This window comes from Schistocerca gregaria, chromosome 4, assembly GCF_023897955.1.
Source record: "Schistocerca gregaria isolate iqSchGreg1 chromosome 4, iqSchGreg1.2, whole genome shotgun sequence".
Taxonomy (NCBI): Eukaryota; Metazoa; Arthropoda; class Insecta; order Orthoptera; family Acrididae; genus Schistocerca; species Schistocerca gregaria.
The window spans coordinates 721,897,636-721,918,743 of NC_064923.1; the positions used below are offsets into that span (position 1 = coordinate 721,897,636).

The 21,108-nt window shown below is 38.7% G+C and overlaps 2 protein-coding genes across 10 annotated transcripts in view; one reads left to right on the forward strand and one right to left on the reverse strand.

The window, feature by feature from the left end:
- Nucleotides 1-12,384, reverse strand: part of LOC126365911 (molybdopterin synthase catalytic subunit-like) — an 89,816-nt gene extending 77,432 nt beyond the window's left edge. The window contains exon 1 of the mRNA XM_050008646.1: nucleotides 12,297-12,384. The gene's annotated coding sequence lies outside the window, so the exon portion shown is untranslated. The remainder of the gene's footprint in view (nucleotides 1-12,296) is intronic.
- A 180-nt stretch (nucleotides 12,385-12,564) lies between these two features.
- LOC126365910 (bromodomain adjacent to zinc finger domain protein 1A) overlaps nucleotides 12,565-21,108 on the forward strand; it is a 132,897-nt gene continuing 124,353 nt past the window's right edge. For 2 of the 9 annotated variants that reach the window (XM_050008639.1, XM_050008638.1), the window contains exons 1-5: nucleotides 12,935-13,405; nucleotides 13,693-13,831; nucleotides 15,209-15,348; nucleotides 15,425-15,508; nucleotides 20,476-20,671. In XM_050008639.1, coding sequence (XP_049864596.1) covers nucleotides 13,293-13,405; nucleotides 13,693-13,831; nucleotides 15,209-15,348; nucleotides 15,425-15,508; nucleotides 20,476-20,671 — 672 coding nt within the window. In that variant the 5' untranslated portion in view covers nucleotides 12,935-13,292. The other 7 variants (XM_050008637.1, XM_050008636.1, XM_050008645.1 and 4 more) reach the window with 7 other exon arrangements.

The window sequence follows — 21,108 nt, forward strand, 5'->3', positions numbered from 1 at the left end:
TGCAGTTAGAAGGAAAAAACCACCCCTCTTCTGTGTACAGAAGACTATAGATGCAAACCAACTATCACAGAACTTATAACATAATTTAAAATATGAAAGACGATCAAAAACTCTGTTCAATTTGCTTTTAATGTTTATTGTTCATCACTTCAAATTATATGCAAATGGTGTTCCATCTTTCCTACAATAGTACACTATTTTCAAATACTTGACATATTTCATCCAACCTCAAAATTACTGAACAAATACTGTCTTTAAATTTTCTCTCCCATGGACGATTGGCATTGCTGAGGTGAGGTACCTGCTCTACCTCAACAATACAGACAGCTGCATATGCACACACATTGGAGGGGTACCTGAGAGATGCCAGAGTAACATATGGTTCCTGAACAGGTGCAGAAGCCTTTTCAGTAGTTGCAGGGGCAACAGTCTGGATGACTGACTAATCTGGCAACATAACATTGGCCAACATAGCCTTGCTATCTATGGGTCAGAGCATGGAATATTACATTGCTTATTCAGGTAGGAGAGTAAGACAGTTTAAAAAGGAGGACAGAAAGGTTGAAGTCAGATATAGCGGAAATTAGTGAAGTGTAATGGCAGGGTGAACAGGACTTCTGTCAGATGAATAGATGGTTATAAATACAAAATACAGGTGGGGTAATGCACAGTATGTCCAATAATAAGAAAATAAGAATGTGGGTAAGTTACCATGAATAACAATGTGAACACATAATAAGAGCCAAGACAGACATGAAGACAACAATCACCACAGTAATGCAATTATACACTGAAGAGCCAATGAAACTGATAAATCTGCCTAATATCATGTAGGGCCCCCACGAGCACACAGAAGTGCTGCAACATGGCATGGCATGGACTCAACTAATGTCTGAAGTAGTGCTGGAGAGAATGGACACCATGAATCCTGCGGGACTGTCCATAAATTAGCAAGAGTACGAGTACAGAACTCTGCAATGCATCCCAGATATGCTCAATAATATTCATGTCTGGGGAGTTTGGTGGCCTGAGGAAGTGTTTAATCTCAGAAGAGTGTTCCTGGAACTATTCTGTAGCAATTCTGGATGTGTGGGGTGTTGCATCATCCTGCTGGAATTGACAAAGTCTGTTGGAATGCACAATGGACATGAATGGATGCAGGTGATCAGACAGTATGCTTATGTATGTGTCAACTGTCAGAGTCAGAGCTGGAGTCCCATATCACTCCAAACGATCAGGCCCCACACCATTACAGTGCTGCCACCAGCTGGAACAGTCTCCTGCGGACACACAGATTCTATGGATTCATGAGGTTGTACAGGCTCAGGCGACGCATAAAACTTTGTGTCGTGCAGTTATCAAGGGCACATGAGTGGGCCTTTGGCTCTGAAAGCCAATATTGATGATGTTTCATTGAACGGTTTGCACACTGACACTTGTTTATGGCCCAGCATTGAAATCTGTGGCAATTTGCATAAGGGTTGCACTTCTATCACATTGAACGATTCTCTTCAGTCGTCGTCAGTCCCATTCTTGCAGGATCTTTTTCTGGCTGCAGCAATGTCGGAGATTTGACATTTTACTGGATGCCTGATATTCATCGCACACTCGTGAAATGGTCGTATGGGAAAACCCCGCTTCATCACCACCTTGGAGATGCTGTGTCTCATTGCTTGTGCACCGACTATAACACCATGTTCAAACTCACTTAAATCTTTATAACCCGCCATTGTAGCAGCAGTAACCGATCTAACAACTGCACCAGACAGTTGATGTCTTTCTATGGGTGTTGCTGACCACAGTGCCGTATTCTGCCTGTTTACATGTCTGTATTTGAATATGCATTCTTATACCAGTTTCTTTGGCACTTCAGTGTATATCCACGCACCATATGGTGGATTGCGGAGTATGTATGTAGATGTAGATGTAGATGTAGATATATGCCTACCAGCCATGCAAATGATAAAAAGCTTGAAACAATGTATGATGAGATAAAAAAATTATTCAGATAGGAAAAACAAAGATTTAATTATGAGAGGGAAGGGGAGGAGCTGGTGACTGGAAGTACACAGCAAGAGAATAAAAAATAGTAGAATATGTACTGGAGGGGGGGGAGGGGAGAAAAGTGGAAGCCATGTGGTGGAATTCTGTACAGGGCATAATTTAATGATTGTGAATGCTTTGTTTAAAAATTATGAAAGAAGGTTGTCTATGTGGAAGAGACCTAGAAGGTTCCAAAGATATTATATCATTGAGCTATACAGTAGAGCTGTATACCGTTGGTATCAGCTGTTCATAGTACCAAGAAAGCACAGACTTGTTGGCTTATGTTACACGATCAGATCACTCAATCATCCAGACTATTGTCCCTGAAAATACTAAAAAGGCCACTGCCCATCTTCAGGAACCACAGGTTTGTCTAGCCTTTCCACAGATACTCTTGATCGTAGTTGCACCTACAGTGCAGGTATCTGTATTATTCAGATACTCAATCAAACCCAATTCAACAAGCTCTGTGGTTTCTCGTATAAGACATGACGAAATGAATCTAACTGATGCAAGGGGAAAATATAAAAAAGCAGCAAATGAATCAGGTGAAAAGGGATATACACATAAGGAAAAAATGTTACTGATAGAAAATGCAAAATGGGTAGAGGATAAATGCAAGGCTGCAGAAGCAAGTATGACAAAGGGAAAGACAGATACCACCTACAGGAAAAGCAGAGGGTCTATGGAATTATCTACAGAAGAATGACAAAACTGACAGCTGACTATCTCAGGGAAGATCAGTGTGGGTTCCAGAGTTATGTAAGAACATGTGAGGCAATATTGAGCCTATGAATTATATTAGAAGACAAGTTTAAGAAAGGCAAACCTATGTCTGTAAAATTCGTAGGTTGAGAGAAATTAGTTGACAGTGTTGGCTGGAATACAGACTCTGAAATTCTGAATCTAGCAAGGGTAAAATACAAGAAGCGGTTGGTTATCTACTACTTGTATAGAAACCAGAACGCAGTTATGAGTTGAAGGACTTGGAAGGGAAGCAATAGACAGGGTTGTAGTCTATCCACATTATTCAATCTATACACTGAGCAAGCAGTAAAGAAAACCAAGGAGATATTTGGAAAGAGGCTCAAAAGGCTCTGAGCACTATGGGACTTAACTTCTGAGGTCATCAGTCCCCTCGAACTTAGAACTACTTAAACCTAACTAACCTAAGGGCATCACATACATCCATGCCCGAGGCAGGGTTCCAAACTGGGACCATAATGGTCGTGCAGTTCCAGACTGTAGCGCCTAGAGCCACTCGGCCACTCCGGCTGGCTTGGAAAGAGGATTAAAGTTCAGGGAGAAGAAATAAAAGCTTGATGTATCCTTATGAAGTTGTAATTCTGACAGAGGATTTAGAAGAGAAGTTGAATGGAATAGGCAGCACCTTCAAACAGGATATTAGGTGAATATTAATAAAAGCATAACAAGGTAACGGAATGTAGTAGAGTTAAATCAGGAGATGCTGGGGGAATTAGATTAGGAACTGAGACACTAAACGGGTAGGGGAGTTTTAGGACAGTAAAATTACTGATAATGGCTGAAGTGGATTGATACAGTTGAAGTGAAAACTGGCAATTGTAGAAAAGAGAAATTTGTTGATATCAAATGTTAATTTAATGTTAGGATGTCTTTTCTGAAAGTATTTGCTTAGAGTGTAGCCTCATACAGAAGTGAAATGTGGATGATAAGCAGTTCAGGCAAGAAAATAGAAGCTTTTATAATTTGGTACAGACGATGAACACTTAAGATTGGATGTGTAGAGCAACAACTAATGAGGAGGTACTGCATCAAATGGGGAAAACATAGACTTATAATACAACACTGCTCAAAGAAGTGACTGGTTGATAGCACACAGGCTGAGTTATCAAGGAGTAGTCAATTTGGTATAGAGGAAAGTGTGGTGTGTACAAGTTGTAGAAGGAAGGCAGGAAGATTAGTGTTTGATGTCCCATCAACATTGAGGACATTAAATATGGAGCATTAGATTGTGTTGGTTCAAGGTTGGGAAGGAAATTGACCATACCCTTTCCAAGGAACCATACTGGCGTTTACCTGGAACAATTCAGGGAAATCATGGAGCACCTAAGTCAGGATGGCTGGATGCAGAATTGAATTGTTGTCCTCCTGAAAGCGAGCCCATAAAAAATTTTGAGGAAGATCATGGCCTGAAAACAGCAAACAAGTTCAGATTGATTTAGGTTGCAGTAGTTTTGCTGAGGTGAAGGTCTTGCGGAGGACTGAGTAATGTGGGGAGGTATATGAAACCAATCTCCAGACAGAAAACCACAACTACTTAAATTTGAACTGTACTGGAAGGTTTTTTATTTTATTTGGAAGGGGAGGGGCACAAATGTTAAATAATACAGCTGGATGTGAGTTCACATGCACAGAATGATTGCAGTAAATATTAAACCACACAACAGTGTGGAGAGGGGAATAACCACTACCATTCTGTGACGTCAATAATTATATTGTGAAAGATGCTGTGGGAATAATTAATACCATCCCCCTCCATCAGCAGCTCCCAAATATTACTGTCATAATGTTCTGGCAGCTAACTTATTGTCATTCACCTTTTTGCCTCACAATACAAAGATTTAGGTCTGAATTACAATCACTTAATTTTGTATGCTCTTTTCAATAATCTTTGTACATGGATGAACCAGTTTTGTGACACAGAACACAGTCTGGAGATGGCAGGACGGAGATTTTATGCAGGTGGATAGCCAAACAGCCATGTCCAGTAGTCAAGAGAAGTGTGGATACTACTATTATTCCTGGTCCTAAAGGTACTATTGTGACATCCATGAGGTTTTCCCATGTCTTTCCCTCACATTATATTCCATTAGATCATTTTAATTTGTATTGTAATATTGTTAAATTATTAATAGTGTGTTTTGCTGCAAATACAATAGGTTGGTTTTTCCAATCTGTTTAATTTATTTGCATTTTAATCATCATTTAAACCACAGTGAGATGATATCCACTGATTGCAGTTCTCTCATTCTTCTGTTGTAGAGACTGAACGACTTCTTGGATTTCTTTAACTAGTATGAGTTTTGGATCTTATATGTAGATAACTGACAAAACTGTTGATCTAAAATCAGAAAATACGACTGCTCAGTGGCAAATATATAAATAGTTGTTTAGCGGTCTTACTGAAATTCTTTTAGCTTCAACTTTACCTTCAAATTTGAACATAATGGTTCTACGGCTTGGGGCAAAGAGAAAATTTGGCTGGGTATTTATATGCCAATGTTTTGTTCAGTTTCCATTTATCCCTCTGTGTAGATGTGGAGCCACTTATCTCAGGGTGTTCCACAATTATTTTTCTAATGCTGTAGCTCTTATTACTAATTTGTCAATTTCACTCTTATTATACTTATACACTACGAATAGTTTCCATTGTAAGTGAGGGAGACTAAAGGACGAGTGCAAACATTTTTCAGCACCAACTTCTGGCAGCTTGTATTGCGATCTTCTCACACTATTTTGCACATAAATGTCTGGCAATCTCTATGAAACAAAGAGAATCTATAGTAAACTGAAACATATTTGAACAGAAATGAAATTCAGTGTATACTACACTACATTCCAGATTGGAAAAACCAATCTATTGTATTTGCAGCGAAACACACTATTAATAATTTAACAATATTACAATACAAATTAAAATGATCTAATGAAATATAATGTGAGGGAAAGACATGGGAAAACCTCATGGATGTCACAATAGTACCTGAAGGACCAGGAATAATAGTAGTATCCACACTTCTCTTGACTACTGGACATGGCTGTTTGGCTATCCACCTGCATAAAAACTCCGTCCTGCCATCTCCAGACTGTGTTCTGTGTCACAAAACTGGTTCATCCATGTACAAAGAATATTGAAAAGAGCATACAAAATTAAGTGATTGTAATTCAGACCTAAAATCTTTGTATTGTGAGGCAAAAAGGTGAATGACAATAAGTTAGCTGTCAGAACATTATGACAGTAATATTTGGGAGCTGCTGATGGAGGGAGATGGTATTAACTATTCCCACAGCTTCTTTCACAATATAATTATTGACGTCACAGAATGGTAGTGGTTATTCCCCTCTCCACACTGTTGTGTGGTTTAATATTTACTGCAATCATTCTGTGCATGTGAACTCACATCCAGCTGTGTTATTTAACATTTGTGCCCCTCCCCTTCCAAATAAAATAAAAAATCTTCCAGTACAGTTCAAATTTAAGTAGTTGTGGTTTTCTGTCTGGAGATTGGTTTCATATACCTCCCCACATTACTCAGTCCTCCGCAAGACCTTCACCTCAGCAAAACTACTGCAACCTAAATCAATCTGAACTTGTTTGCTGTTTTCAGGCCTTGATCTTCCTCAAAATTTTTTATGGGCTCGCTTTCAGGAGGACAACAATTCAATTCTGCATCCAGCCATCCTGACTTAGGTGCTCCATGATTTCCCTGAATTGTTCCAGGTAAACGCCAGTATGGTTCCTTGGAAAGGGTATGGTCAATTTCCTTCCCTACCTTGAACCAACACAATCTAATGCTCCATATTTAATGTCCTCGATGTTGATGGGACATCAAACACTAATCTTCCTGCCTTCCTTCTACAACTTGTACACACCACACTTTCCTCTATACCAAATTGACTACTCCTTGATAACTCAGCCTGTGTGCTATCAACCAGTCACTTCTTTGAGCAGTGTTGTATTATAAGTCTATGTTTTCCCCATTTGATGCAGTACCTCCTCATTAGTTGTTGCTCTACACATCCAATCTTAAGTGTTCATCGTCTGTACCAAATTATAAAAGCTTCTATTTTCTTGCCTGAACTGCTTATCATCCACATTTCACTTCTGTATGAGGCTACACTCTAAGCAAATACTTTCAGAAAAGACATCCTAACATTAAATTAACATTTGATATCAACAAATTTCTCTTTTCTACAATTGCCAGTTTTCACTTCAACTGTATCAATCCACTTCAGCCATTATCAGTAATTTTACTGTCCTAAAACTCCCCTACCCGTTTAGTGTCTCAGTTCCTAATCTAATTCCCCCAGCATCTCCTGATTTAACTCTACTACATTCCGTTACCTTGTTATGCTTTTATTAATATTCACCTAATATCCTGTTTGAAGGTGCTGCCTATTCCATTCAACTTCTTTTCTAAATCCTCTGTCAGAATTACAACTTCATAAGGATACATCAAGCTTTTATTTCTTCTCCCTGAACTTTAATCCTCTTTCCAAGCCAGCCGGAGTGGCCGAGTGGCTCTAGGCGCTACAGTCAGGAACTGCACGACCATTATGGTCCCAGTTTGGAACCCTGCCTCGGGCATGGATGTATGTGATGCCCTTAGGTTAGTTAGGTTTAAGTAGTTCTAAGTTCGAGGGGACTGATGACCTCAGAAGTTAAGTCCCATAGTGCTCAGAGCCTTTTGAGCCTCTTTCCAAATATCTCCTTGGTTTTCTTTACTGCTTGCTCAGTGTATAGATTGAATAATGTGGATAGACTACAACCCTGTCTATTGCTTCCCTTCCAAGTCCTTCAACTCATAACTGCGTTCTGGTTTCTATACAAGTAGTAGATAACCAACCGCTTCTTGTATTTTACCCTTGCTAGATTCAGAATTTCAGAGTCTGTATTCCAGCCAACACTGTCAACTAATTTCTCTCAACCTACGAATTTTACAGACATAGGTTTGCCTTTCTTAAACTTGTCTTCTAATATAATTCATAGGCTCAATATTGCCTCACATGTTCTTACATAACTCTGGAACCCACACTGATCTTCCCTGAGATAGTCAGCTGTCAGTTTTGTCATTCTTCTGTAGATAATTCCATAGACCCTCTGCTTTTCCTGTAGGTGGTATCTGTCTTTCCCTTTGTCATACTTGCTTCTGCAGCCTTGCATTTATCCTCTACCCATTTTGCATTTTCTATCAGTAACATTTTTTCCTTATGTGTATATCCCTTTTCACCTGATGCATTTGCTGCTTTTTTATATTTTCCCCTTGCATCAGTTAGATTCATTTCGTCATGTCTTATACGAGAAACCACAGAGCTTGTTGAATTGGGTTTGATTGAGTATCTGAATAATACAGATACCTGCACTGTAGGTGCAACTACGATCAAGAGTATCTGTGGAAAGGCTAGACAAACCTGTGGTTCCTGAAGATGGGCAGTGGCCTTTTTAGTATTTTCAGGGACAATAGTCTGGATGATTGAGTGATCTGATCGTGTAACATAAGCCAACAAGTCTGTGCTTTCTTGGTACTATGAACAGCTGATACCAACGGTATACAGCTCTACTGTATAGCTCAATGATATAATATCTTTGGAACCTTCTAGGTCTCTTCCACATAGACAACCTTCTTTCATAATTTTTAAACAAAGCATTCACAATCATTAAATTATGCCCTGTACAGAATTCCACCACATGGCTTCCACTTTTCTCCCCCCCCCCCCCCCTCCAGTACATATTCTACTATTTTTTATTCTCTTGCTGTGTACTTCCAGTCACCAGCTCCTCCCCTTCCCTCTCATAATTAAATCTTTGTTTTTCCTATCTGAATAATTTTTTTATCTCATCATACATTGTTTCAAGCTTTTTATCATTTGCATGGCTGGTAGGCATATATCTACATCTACATCTACATCTACATACATACTCCGCAATCCACCATATGGTGCGTGGATATACACTGAAGTGCCAAAGAAACTGGTATAAGAATGCATATTCAAATACAGACATGTAAACAGGCAGAATACGGCACTGTGGTCAGCAACACCCATAGAAAGACATCAACTGTCTGGTGCAGTTGTTAGATCGGTTACTGCTGCTACAATGGCGGGTTATAAAGATTTAAGTGAGTTTGAACATGGTGTTATAGTCGGTGCACAAGCAATGAGACACAGCATCTCCAAGGTGGTGATGAAGCGGGGTTTTCCCATACGACCATTTCACGAGTGTGCGATGAATATCAGGCATCCAGTAAAATGTCAAATCTCCGACATTGCTGCAGCCAGAAAAAGATCCTGCAAGAATGGGACTGACGACGACTGAAGAGAATCGTTCAATGTGATAGAAGTGCAACCCTTATGCAAATTGCCACAGATTTCAATGCTGGGCCATAAACAAGTGTCAGTGTGCAAACCGTTCAATGAAACATCATCAATATTGGCTTTCAGAGCCAAAGGCCCACTCATGTGCCCTTGATAACTGCACGACACAAAGTTTTATGCGTCGCCTGAGCCTGTACAACCTCATGAATCCATAGAATCTGTGTGTCCGCAGGAGACTGTTCCAGCTGGTGGCAGCACTGTAATGGTGTGGGGCCTGATCGTTTGGAGTGATATGGGACTCCAGCTCTGACTCTGACAGTTGACACATACATAAGCATACTGTCTGATCACCTGCATCCATTCATGTCCATTGTGCATTCCAACAGACTTTGTCAATTCCAGCAGGATGATGCAACACCCCACACATCCAGAATTGCTACAGAATAGTTCCAGGAACACTCTTCTGAGATTAAACACTTCCTCAGGCCACCAAACTCCCCAGACATGAATATTATTGAGCATATCTGGGATGCATTGCAGAGTTCTGTACTCGTACTCTTGCTAATTTATGGACAGTCCCGCAGGATTCATGGTGTCCATTCTCTCCAGCACTACTTCAGACATTAGTTGAGTCCATGCCATGCCATGTTGCAGCACTTCTGTGTGCTCGTGGGGGCCCTACATGATATTAGGCAGATTTATCAGTTTCATTGGCTCTTCAGTGTATAATTGCATTACTGTGGTGATTGTTGTCTTCATGTCTGTCTTGGCTCTTATTATGTGTTCACATTGTTATTCATGGTAACTTACCCACATTCTTATTTTCTTATTATTGGACATACTGTGCATTACCCCACCTGTATTTTGTATTTATAACCATCTATTCATCTGACAGAAGTCCTGTTCACCCTGCCATTACACTTCACTAATTTCCGCTATATCTGACTTCAACCTTTCTGTCCTCCTTTTTAAACTGTCTTACTCTCCTACCTGAATAAGCAATGTAATATTCCATGCTCTGACCCATAGATAGCAAGGCTATGTTGGCCAATGTTATGTTGCCAGATTAGTCAGTCATCCAGACTGTTGCCCCTGCAACTACTGAAAAGGCTTCTGCACCTGTTCAGGAACCATATGTTACTCTGGCATCTCTCAGGTACCCCTCCAATGTGTGTGCATATGCAGCTGTCTGTATTGTTGAGGTAGAGCAGGTACCTCACCTCAGCAATGCCAATCGTCCATGGGAGAGAAAATTTAAAGACAGTATTTGTTCAGTAATTTTGAGGTTGGATGAAATATGTCAAGTATTTGAAAATAGTGTACTATTGTAGGAAAGATGGAACACCATTTGCATATAATTTGAAGTGATGAACAATAAACATTAAAAGCAAATTGAACAGAGTTTTTGATCGTCTTTCATATTTTAAATTATGTTATAAGTTCTGTGATAGTTGGTTTGCATCTATAGTCTTCTGTACACAGAAGAGGGGTGGTTTTTTCCTTCTAACTGCATATATGCTTACGCTTATAAACTTGTGCAGTTATCAGTTATGATGACTGGTTTGTGGGGCGCTCAACTGCACAGTCATCAGCACTCGTACAAATTCTCAATCTGTACACAGTCCAATCTAGCCACTGTCACGAATGATGATGGAATGATGAGGACAACACAAACACCCAGTACCCGGGCAGAGTTATCAGTTATATAGTGCAGGAAATATAGAGAAAGGAGCATGAGAAGTTAGAGGAATGGGTTGAAAATGTGAGAAATGTATTAACTTTCCCACTTGGTAAGTCTTGGAATCTTTGTTTATATATATATATTCAGTTACTTCTTGATATCTAAAAATTCATCTATTGAGTAAGAGGTGTCATTCAGAAATTCTTTTAATTTGTTCTAAAACGTTGGTTGGCTATCTGTCAGAGTTTTAGTACAGTTTGGCAAGTGACCAAATATTATGGAGCAGCATAATTCACCCCTTTCTGTGCCAAAGTCAGAGTTAAGCCAGAATAGTGAAGACCTTTCTTTCTTCTAGTGTTATAGCAATGCACTTCACTATTATTTTTTAATTGGGATGGGTTATTAATAATAAATGTCATAAGGGAATATATCTCGAGTTTCTTAAATAAATGTCCGGATGCTGATGTTATGAGGGCACTAGCTATTATTCTTATTACATGCTTTTGTGCAATGAATATGGTTTCTCTTAATGATGTATTACCTCAAAATATAGGCCATATGACAGCCACTTTATAGTTAAAGAAACTGATTCTTGGGAACCAGACGTATGAGCTGAGGTTTTGAAATACGAAACTACTAAGCATACTGGATATGTCAGCGGGGGGGGGGGGGGGGGGGCGGGGTGGAGGGGGGTTCTCTCACAATGGCTAATTATTTGTACGTTCTGTGTAGCACAATTAAGACCTTTCTCCATGATTGTAGTTTCATTTTTACAACTGTAGCACATCTTGTTTGGAACATATGGTACGGTGCTAAGCACTTAGTGATGAGATGTTATGAATTAATTAATAATAAGTCTGGTGATAGAAAAAATAGGACTGGGTATCCCTTAACAGGGTTAAAGTTACTCTTACAGCACATTAAAACAAAAAACTGATTAACGTACGACGGGGAAGGGGGGGGGCGGCACTTTGATACTGGCATTATAAGGGCCTAATTTTCATCACTAAGTACGACCAAACATTTGATAAGGCACATACTGTAGCTAACTCTTCTCGAAACCAAACAAAATTTCCTTCGGCCGAGGTGGTAATTCGCTGTCTGTTCAGCAAAATAACAAAAAATTAGCTACTGCGAATGAATAAGTGCTGATTTCAATAGGGGTCATTGGCTGCCAGCGCCGTGTGATTGATGATGAATGACGCTGAATAGCAAAGAACTACGTACTTCAGTTTCTTGTGAAGACCAAAGTGACAAAACATGAACCTTTAAGACCCATATTATGCAATGTCCTTTCCGTGGCCACGCGCTTCAGTCCCGACGCAAGCTAATCAATTTACTTATTAACTAGAAGTTGGTAAAATTGAAGGCTGAAAACAAAGTATACCGAATAATTTATTTCAAGCTACTAACTAGCTAACTAGCCACTTGCCAATCTCAAAAATGAAACTTTTACTGTCTCACAGAAAACTAAAATACAACTGTTGCGTACCTTCCATAGTTCTCAGATTTTGGGGATAGACACGTAGTACCTCCCCAGATCGAATAACAATAAAAACTGAGTAGTTATGTAAGTGTTTAGCAGCCGCTTTAATCCCTGATAAATAGACTAAGTTCGGTAGAAACTGGGGTCTGATTAGACTGTAGCAAGCTACAGATTACAGGGATTAAGGGAAGCATATTATCATTATCACATATTACGTTGAAGGAATGTAGATGAACACGAAACGTATCTTGTAATTAGTTACATTCTCTATGCTTGCATGCATGAAGATCTGTGCACTAGTGAGTACTGATGACATTCAAAATCTCTGATTACATTTGAAGTTCAGTGCTCAAGCTGAACACAACAGATAAATACAAACTTTATTTAACGAAATACCTTTTATAGTAAATATTAATTCATTAAGAACAAAAACTAAATGAAATTAAAAAGCGTCGACTCTTCTTTTTAGAGAGATTCTGATCTACTGTCATTACAAACCCGAAAACTGTAGGCACTCGCTATTAAGGGAAAGGGAAACCTTAATTCGTTACTTGCCACAGTAACCAACCCCGTAGGAAACTTTTTCACATAAATGGCTACATTATATTTTTATCTTTACGAGAAACTGTGAGCACAGTCATGGACCTTTCTGCTAATGTTGGCATGCTTGTATACAAAATTGCCGCCTGTTTCTAGTTTTTATTTATTCCATGTACCAATCGCGGTTTTCGGAAGTGTGTAATGTGCAATCACCTTACTAAATATGTTTTGATCAAATAATTATACATCATCATTGGTAAATGGAAACAGATTAGTGTATTTTATTCTTTAATGCAGGTTATTGTTGCTCCTGGAGCCTTCATTACGTACCCTAGGCAGTGTAGCTGTTGTTACAGAACCTGATGGCAAACCAGCATTACAGATTGATGATAACGTATTAAACAGTGTTCTATACGTGTGATTACACTAGAAACAGCAAATACGTGTTAGTCATTGTGTAAAATGCCCTATCTTCACAAAGAACCGTTTAGAAGAGTGAAACCACCGAAAGATTTGCGCGACGAAGATGAAGTGTTTTATTGCGAGATGACTAACGAAGTGTTCCGGAATTACGAGTAAGTATGTTTTCACGATAATTTTACTGTGCCTTACGAGTATCCATGATTGTTACGTGTTAAAAAATGACCTCGTTGTTGGATTTTGTAGCACAGTCTCATCCAAGAGCGAGAACTGTCATTAAATGGCGAAATCTCTTCAAAAGCACGTTTTGTAATTAGTATGTAATGTCGTCCATTGATGTATGTGATTGTGCTTTCCAAGCTTTACATTCTCATTGATGATGACTTCAGTTTTCATGCAAATAGCCCCTGAAACACAGTAAAAAGCATAATTTATGTTTCAGCGATTTCTGTGAACGCATCATACAGTGCAATTCCCTAGTATGGTCATGCGGTCTATCGGGAAAACCAGATTTAACATTTCAGGAAGCGTTGAACAGCGAAAGAGAAGCAAGAAGAGCTCTGAAGGAATTTCCTGTTGAGGTAATATAAAAATTTGTGTTAAGTAGTAGGCACTTTTCAACTAAAGATTGTGCTAATGCCACATATAAAGGGCTATACCCTTCGCATTTTAATACACAGTAGAGCTAGTCAAAATGTACATGTTAACTGAGATGGTGATATCCATTCTTTTCCTTTAAGGGTTCTAAGTACATAGTAGTAGGGGCTCTTGTTGCCTGGTTTTTTTATTTGACTTGTTGGGACATTTTTAGAATAATTGTTTATGCAGTTCCAAAAATTCTGACTGCCACCTGGATAATACATTGCCCTGTGCTCATTTGAATTTCTGCACAATACAGTAATTAAGAGATCACATTTTGAATAGCTCCACAATTTTATTCCAGTTCATAATCTCTAGTACATCAAGTAAGGATTGTGTGAGTGGTTTTTTGATGTTTTGAAGTCTGTTTGACAGATGTTAGTTAATGGCAAATGCAGTTTAAATAATATAGTTGTGGATGTAGTTGTTAATTTTGAATGTTTTCGTTATTTGTATAAACTTTTATCACAAATATGGTTTTTAGTTTCCATTGTACTTAAATAGGTACTTCCTGTAGGCCTGTTTATTTATCATTGTACATTCTTATCTGAAGGGACTCTTTATCACACTTACTATGACACAACGTCATTGCTTCCAAACTGCTGACAAAGAAAACTTGATGTTACACATCTGAACTTCTTGTGATGCAATATTATAGGCGTAGATGTTTTTAGCCTTGTGTCTGCTTTAGGTCTATGCCAGTTTCACTGTTCTGCAGACTTCATTGATGTTTGGTGAGTATGTCCAACGTCTCTAGTATTGTGCACTTATCTGATCCTCACCTGTAGCTCATGGTCTAGTGGCTAGAGCTGTTGCCTCTGGATCAAGGGGTCCAGGGTTTGATTCCTGCCCAGGTTGGGGATTTACTCTGCCCAGGGACTGGGTGTTTGTGTTGTCCTCCTCCTCATCATCATCGTCATCATTAGTGACAGTGGCTAGATCAAATTATGTAAGAATTGGGACTTTGAATGGGCACTGATGACTGAGCAGTTGAGCACCTCATAAACCAAACGTCATCAACATCATTATCTGATCCTCGAATATTCATGAATCTATTTTTCTGTACACAATATTAGAGCAGGTTGTTGCATTTTGACCTACAAAGATATCTACCATAGTAAATTATAATTGATGATGGAATGTTAAACAGATAGTTTCTTTTTAAAGATTGTGTATGGTACATTCATGCTCTGTTAATGTTATCCCACTGTATTGTAGCAAAACAGTTTATTGACAATTCAGTTTTATCAGTTATATGGGTAATTTTGTGTACGGTATTATTTTATTCCCTTATTTTTTGTGTTTGTTTGAAATTACAGCTCAAAGTACCAGTGTTGTATTTAGCATCATTGACGCAGCGATCATCCCAGAAAGAAATGATGGAAGATGTTTACTCGTATATAAAAGACAGATACTTCGTTGGGGAAGTGGTGGAGGTGTTGTTTGGTGAAAATAAGTGGTAAGTTTACTGAAAGCATAGAGCTGTAAATTATTTTGTAATACAGCTATTACATATTTTAAAATTTGTTTTGTAGGGTTGACTGTCACATTCTGCAAGTACGTGCTCCAACAGAAGAGGAGATGCAGAAAGAGAAACCAATAAGCAACCCAGATAGCAGGTATAAACACAACAAAATATTTTATATTTCAAAAGTTGTTTTTTTATTCATGTGTTGCCAATAAGTCGTGTAACATTTATCGGAATTCCATAATTGAAGCAAGGTTCAGTGAAAGCGCAGTTTACACCAGTTGTTTTGGGAAAATAAAACTGAACTATAACTGGATAAATACACGTTGTCTACCTTAGTGATTGACAGCTGCTATGTGCTACTAGAAAGTGATGACAGATTTCTTCTTTTGTTCAAAAAATAGATCTTGATTTTAGTGATTGTTGTCATCTGTGCAAGGTGGTGTAATGTTGATGAGTTTTATGAGGCTGCGGCTGCTGTTGCTGATTTGTCACTCGTTATCCTAAAAAGATTTAGGTTGGCAGTTTGGTTTGTAACATCTGTTGAGGTGTAGGCCATGTGCTATGAGCCTCTTTTTGTCAGCTTTCCTAAAAGGCACCAGGGCAGTGTGCATTACAGCAGACATCATCAGTGCTATACCAAGCTCTGCATGATCACTTAACAGCATTCTTAGTATGTGATTGATCAGTGTTAACAGTTTAGCAAAGAGAACATTGATGCAACAAGTCGTTGCCAATTATGTATGTCTGTTACATGCTTGCAGCTTTTTTGTCTTAACCAATTACTCTGGTGCGTAAAAGTCACAACAGCATGTACAACGGCTGACAGCATTGCTGCCGATGGGTAGGTGGCATCAATGATTAGTTGATTGTGCTAGGGTAGAGTTTGAACACCCCAGTGTATTGAAGACTACACACGTACAGAACAGGTAGATGATGGTGACATCTGAATTTAACAGTATTTCACCCTGCTTGCTCATATTGTGTTAATGGTTTTTTTGTTATTTTAATCATTGTTTAAGCTTACATTGTGCAAAAATAAGAATGTAAATAGGAAAATTTTCCTTTTTTATTTTTTAACACAAATGATGCTATGTCTTGCATGAAGCTGCCATTATCTGTGAACTAGTTAAAATATTTTTGTTGTTGTTGTTATAATTAGTGTGTACAAATTTGTGGTTTGAATTTCAAAACATTTTTAGGTTTATTGGACTTTCTGCTTTAAATACGCACATTTGGTATTGCTAGTGTTAAATCTTGACTCTGAAGATGAAAGTTAAATTTAACAGTAATTATCTGAGAAAGAAAAGAAAGAAATTTTAGTATATAAATGTTTAAGCTGATGTGTGATTTTTCTGTTTGTATTTCTTTAACAGCTAATTTACATCTTAAGAAACACGCAAACATTAGATCATAACAAAATTTTGCGTTCATAGTGGAGTGCAGTGTGATGCAAATTGAAACATGGAGAGAGACTCAATCCAGTGTTACATTTACTGGAGTCTTAATGCTCACATTCATTTCCTGGTACGCCTGAAGTAGAATTCTTCACAACGACACAATCTGTCAAAATAATATTATAAACATATGGAGCAACTCATCTTCAAAAAGTGTAGAATTGCTACAATTTTCAGGTTTTGTGTAATCTGAATTGTCATCAAATATTTTTTTCATCTGTAGATTTGTCAAGGGATTTGTAAATAATTTTCTCCAAACATTTCCCCTCTTCACCGCACTTTTTGAAGATAAAATCAGTGAAAAAGCACGTGAAACACACGAAACACAACTTTAACGTCACCTAATACCTACAAAGCAGGAGACCATAACAATGGTTTAAAAAATGGTGGATTGTTCAAGTGATATCGCTACTGTCTTGTACGAACCCTGCAGGCACCACAGATGATTCTGGGAACCATGAAAATATGTTCAAAACTGCAGAAAGTCCTCTTAACTGGTGTGACATGATATTGTGTCCACTGCACTTTCTTTTTCTCCAAGCACTGTAATGTTACCTCAGAGTGCTTGGTGTTGATGAATATTGTTTCAACCATGGAAAAGCTCTTGATGGAGAAAAATAGTATTGGGTGTTATTTGGCACTTTGAAAGAAAGCAAGACTCAAATGGTGAAGCAAAAGGCGCTTTGTACAGTGTTCTAAATAATATTTGGTGTATTGCTGTCTACATATTTTCTTGTTTTCAATCTGAACCTCTTAGCATCTATCTTTTGTTACTATATTGTGTGTTGCATCTGCTACCTCCCTCCCTCCCTCCCTCCTCCCCCCCCCTCTCCCTCTCCTCCCTCTCCTTCTCCATCCACATTTTCCCTCTTATGGTTTCCTTTTTACCTTTGTTATGTTCACGCATTACTGGCCCTGACCGGCATGGTCACACAGGCTTTCTACAGCATCATGACCAATTTGATTGCAGGATGTGCTATCCACCTTCCTGCCCAACCTCAGGATCATAGTTAAACACTAATCATGTCACAAATTGCCACATCATATCTCCAACTCGTTGCTTCCGTCATGCATATTGCTCCTGTTTTCATTTCACCTTAGTTACTTAACTTTCCTGGTGTGGTGATTACTAACATACAAATGAATTTCCTTGCATCACAGAACCATCCTACAACTCACAGTACAGATATTTCCAAACCCTCAGTGTTGTCCATAGTTCATTTTACAGCATTCTAATGCTTTCATCTGTCAATTTCCTGCGTCAGCTTCACGGTATTGCTTCAGGTTCCCAATATTTCCCTCATCAAATACCATACAGTTTTACCACCAATAGTCCAGTGTCGTTTAACACATCACTCACTGATGTTATTTTCATCCAAATTGACCCCTGCTGCCTTTATTTGCTTCAGTTCAGAAAAGTATTAATATCCCTCGCTAAAGCACTGTCCCAATTTCTGTTCCGTAACTGTGCTGCCTAGCTCGTGGTAGCAGGGAATAGGAGTACTGGAAGGTAGCATTGTGAGAGAATATGGGCTTGATAGTAAAAATAACAGAGGAAAAAAAAACTAATTGAGTTCTGCCATAAATTTCATTAAGTAATTGTGAATACACTGTTTAAAAGTCATGAAGTGACAAAGTATTCTTAAAAAAGGCCACCTGGAAATGTGGGTAGAGTCCAGCTGGTTTACATCAGTGTCAGATAGAGTGTCCAAAATCAGATATTGGACTGTAAGGCAGATATAAACTCGGGCCACAATTTAGTAATGATGAAGAGCAGACTTAGGTTTGAGAATTGTCGAGAAGCATAAATATGGAAAGAGGTTAGATACTAAACTGCTGAGGGATGGTGACATACATTTGAAATTTTCTAAGGCTGTAGGTGCTGTGATAATGAACACCACAGTTGGCAGTTCAGTTGAAGAGGAATGGACATCTCTCTCAGAAGTTGAGCTGTCAAATATAAATACCTAGAAGGTAAAAATATATCTAAAAACAAAGATGCTGTAACTTACCAAACGAAAGTGTTGGTACGTTGATAGAGACAATAAAAAACACACACACAAATTTCAAGCTTTCACAACCCAAGGTTGCTTCATCAGGAAAGAGTGAAGGAAAGGGAAAGACGAACGGATGTGTGTTTTAAGGGAGAGGGTAAGGAGTAATCCCAATCCTGGGAGTGGAAAGACATACCTTGGGGGGGGGGGGGGGGGGGGGGGGGGGGGGGGGGGGGGAAGGACAGGTATACACACACTCGTGCGTGCGCACACGCACACACCCATCTGCACGTATACAGACACAGGCAGATTTATGTCTTGGTGATTTGGGGTTCTAGACTAGTTCTACAATGAGTGGTTGAATTACTGTTGATTTTTTGATATTTGGATATTCCTTCACATTTAAAGGTAACAGAAGTCTCAGTTCTTTGTGCTGGTCAAGCAACCTACCCGCCACTGTTTCCTTAATGAGCATGGAACTGCCGGCCTAATACCTGTGATGACCAGTTCTTTGTATCAACTTGCTAACAACTGTTGGGTTAGGAATTCCTTGGTGCTGCTGAAGCTGCTGGTTGGACCGTCACTGCTGCAGTTGAATAACACCTTACTGCTCTCAGGATCTTAAGATCGTAACTTGTCTAGCTGGGCCTTCTCCAGAATACGAGGGGATACACAAAAAACTGGAATTATTTTTTGACTTTTCAAATTGTTTACAAAACAACCTTATCCCATTCAAAATACTCTTAATTACGACTAATACATGTGTCCATCCAGCGCTTCCACTGTTTGAAACATTTTTTGTTGTCATCTACAGAAATGGATTACAGCTCTTCCCTCATTTTTTTCCCTTGACTTCTTCAGTGTTGTCAAATTGGCATTGTTCCATACTGCTTTCCAAAAGTGGAAATAAGAAAGAGTTGCACAGAGCCAGGTCAGGTGGAACCATGCCATATTTAGGCAAAAATTAAGAGATGGATGGATGTGCAGGTGCATTGTTATGGTCGAAGAACCAGTCTGCTGTCTGTCACAAATAGTCTTTTTTGATGAACGCCATTTCTCAATCTTCTTAAAATGGTCTGTGAGCAAATACTCTCGAATTTTTTCATATTTTCATCGATTTGGGCAGCTGATGGACATCCAGAACAATATTTGTCATGAATAAACTTGTTGCAATTTTTAAATTGAGAAATCCACTTGTACACCTGAGTTTTTCTCAGAGGACCATCTTGGTAAGCTGTTTTCAACATTAAAACAGTTTCCAAAGCGTTTTTACTGAGTAGGAAACGAAATTTCGAAGCTGCATATTGTTCACTTAAACTTGCTATCATAAAAAGGAAGACAAGTACAAGCTAGCCAAAAGTCACTACAGATGAACACAAGAAGCCAGGTCAACAGCACAGGTGGCATTGAACTGACAATGAGTTACGCTATGCAATCCTAGCAGCAGAAGTGTGAATTACAAAAGCTCCGCCCACAGCAATTGTTTTTCTTTACCCTCCCCGTCGCCTACCCCGCCCCTTTCCCCCCTGCCCCATCAAAAAACAAGGTTGAACAAAAGAGCTTGATGAGAAAAGTAAAAGTACACTGACACCTGCAGGAAGTAAGAGGTCACATATTACTTTTGTAGAAATGTGCTACATGTATTACTATAGAATTTTCTTTTGCAGGTGTTTTGAACCACCAGCTCATTTGTATCAGTATGAAGTGGAAAGAGTAGATACCTGTGATGAGGATGTTTGTGAAGTTCATCATGTTATAGCAAATCATGTTAAGAGGAGGAAGGGATTGTATACTAGAGAAAAAAACAAACTTTTTCTTCGTCAATATACAGAACAGAACGGTGCTGGTGCATGGGTAGTTTCGGTGAGTATTGCATGATATTTTATCTTTTGTGGTTTATCTTCAAGAATAATAGTCCATGGTTTGTCACATGATGCAACCATTCTTAGAAAGATGTTTACAAAATTATTCTATAATGTACAGGTACAGATTTATTTGCTGAAAACTAGCTGCTCAGAAATGGCATAAGTGAATGGAATTGTGTTCTCAATAAATTGTCCCAATTTTAGATGTGTTCCATGACTGGTTTCAGTGGAAGCATTCTTCATCAGTATTGTAACCTGACTCAAATAACTTGTGTGAAATTTTTGTTAAGGCTGCTACTATGCAGTTTATTGTAGTGATATTGATATCTAGAATAATATGTAAAAGAGGTTGAAAAGGTAAAACCTGTGTTGCGCAACTTGCAGGAAATAAATGCATATTTCTAGTATGACAGAAATGAAATTTTCACAATATAA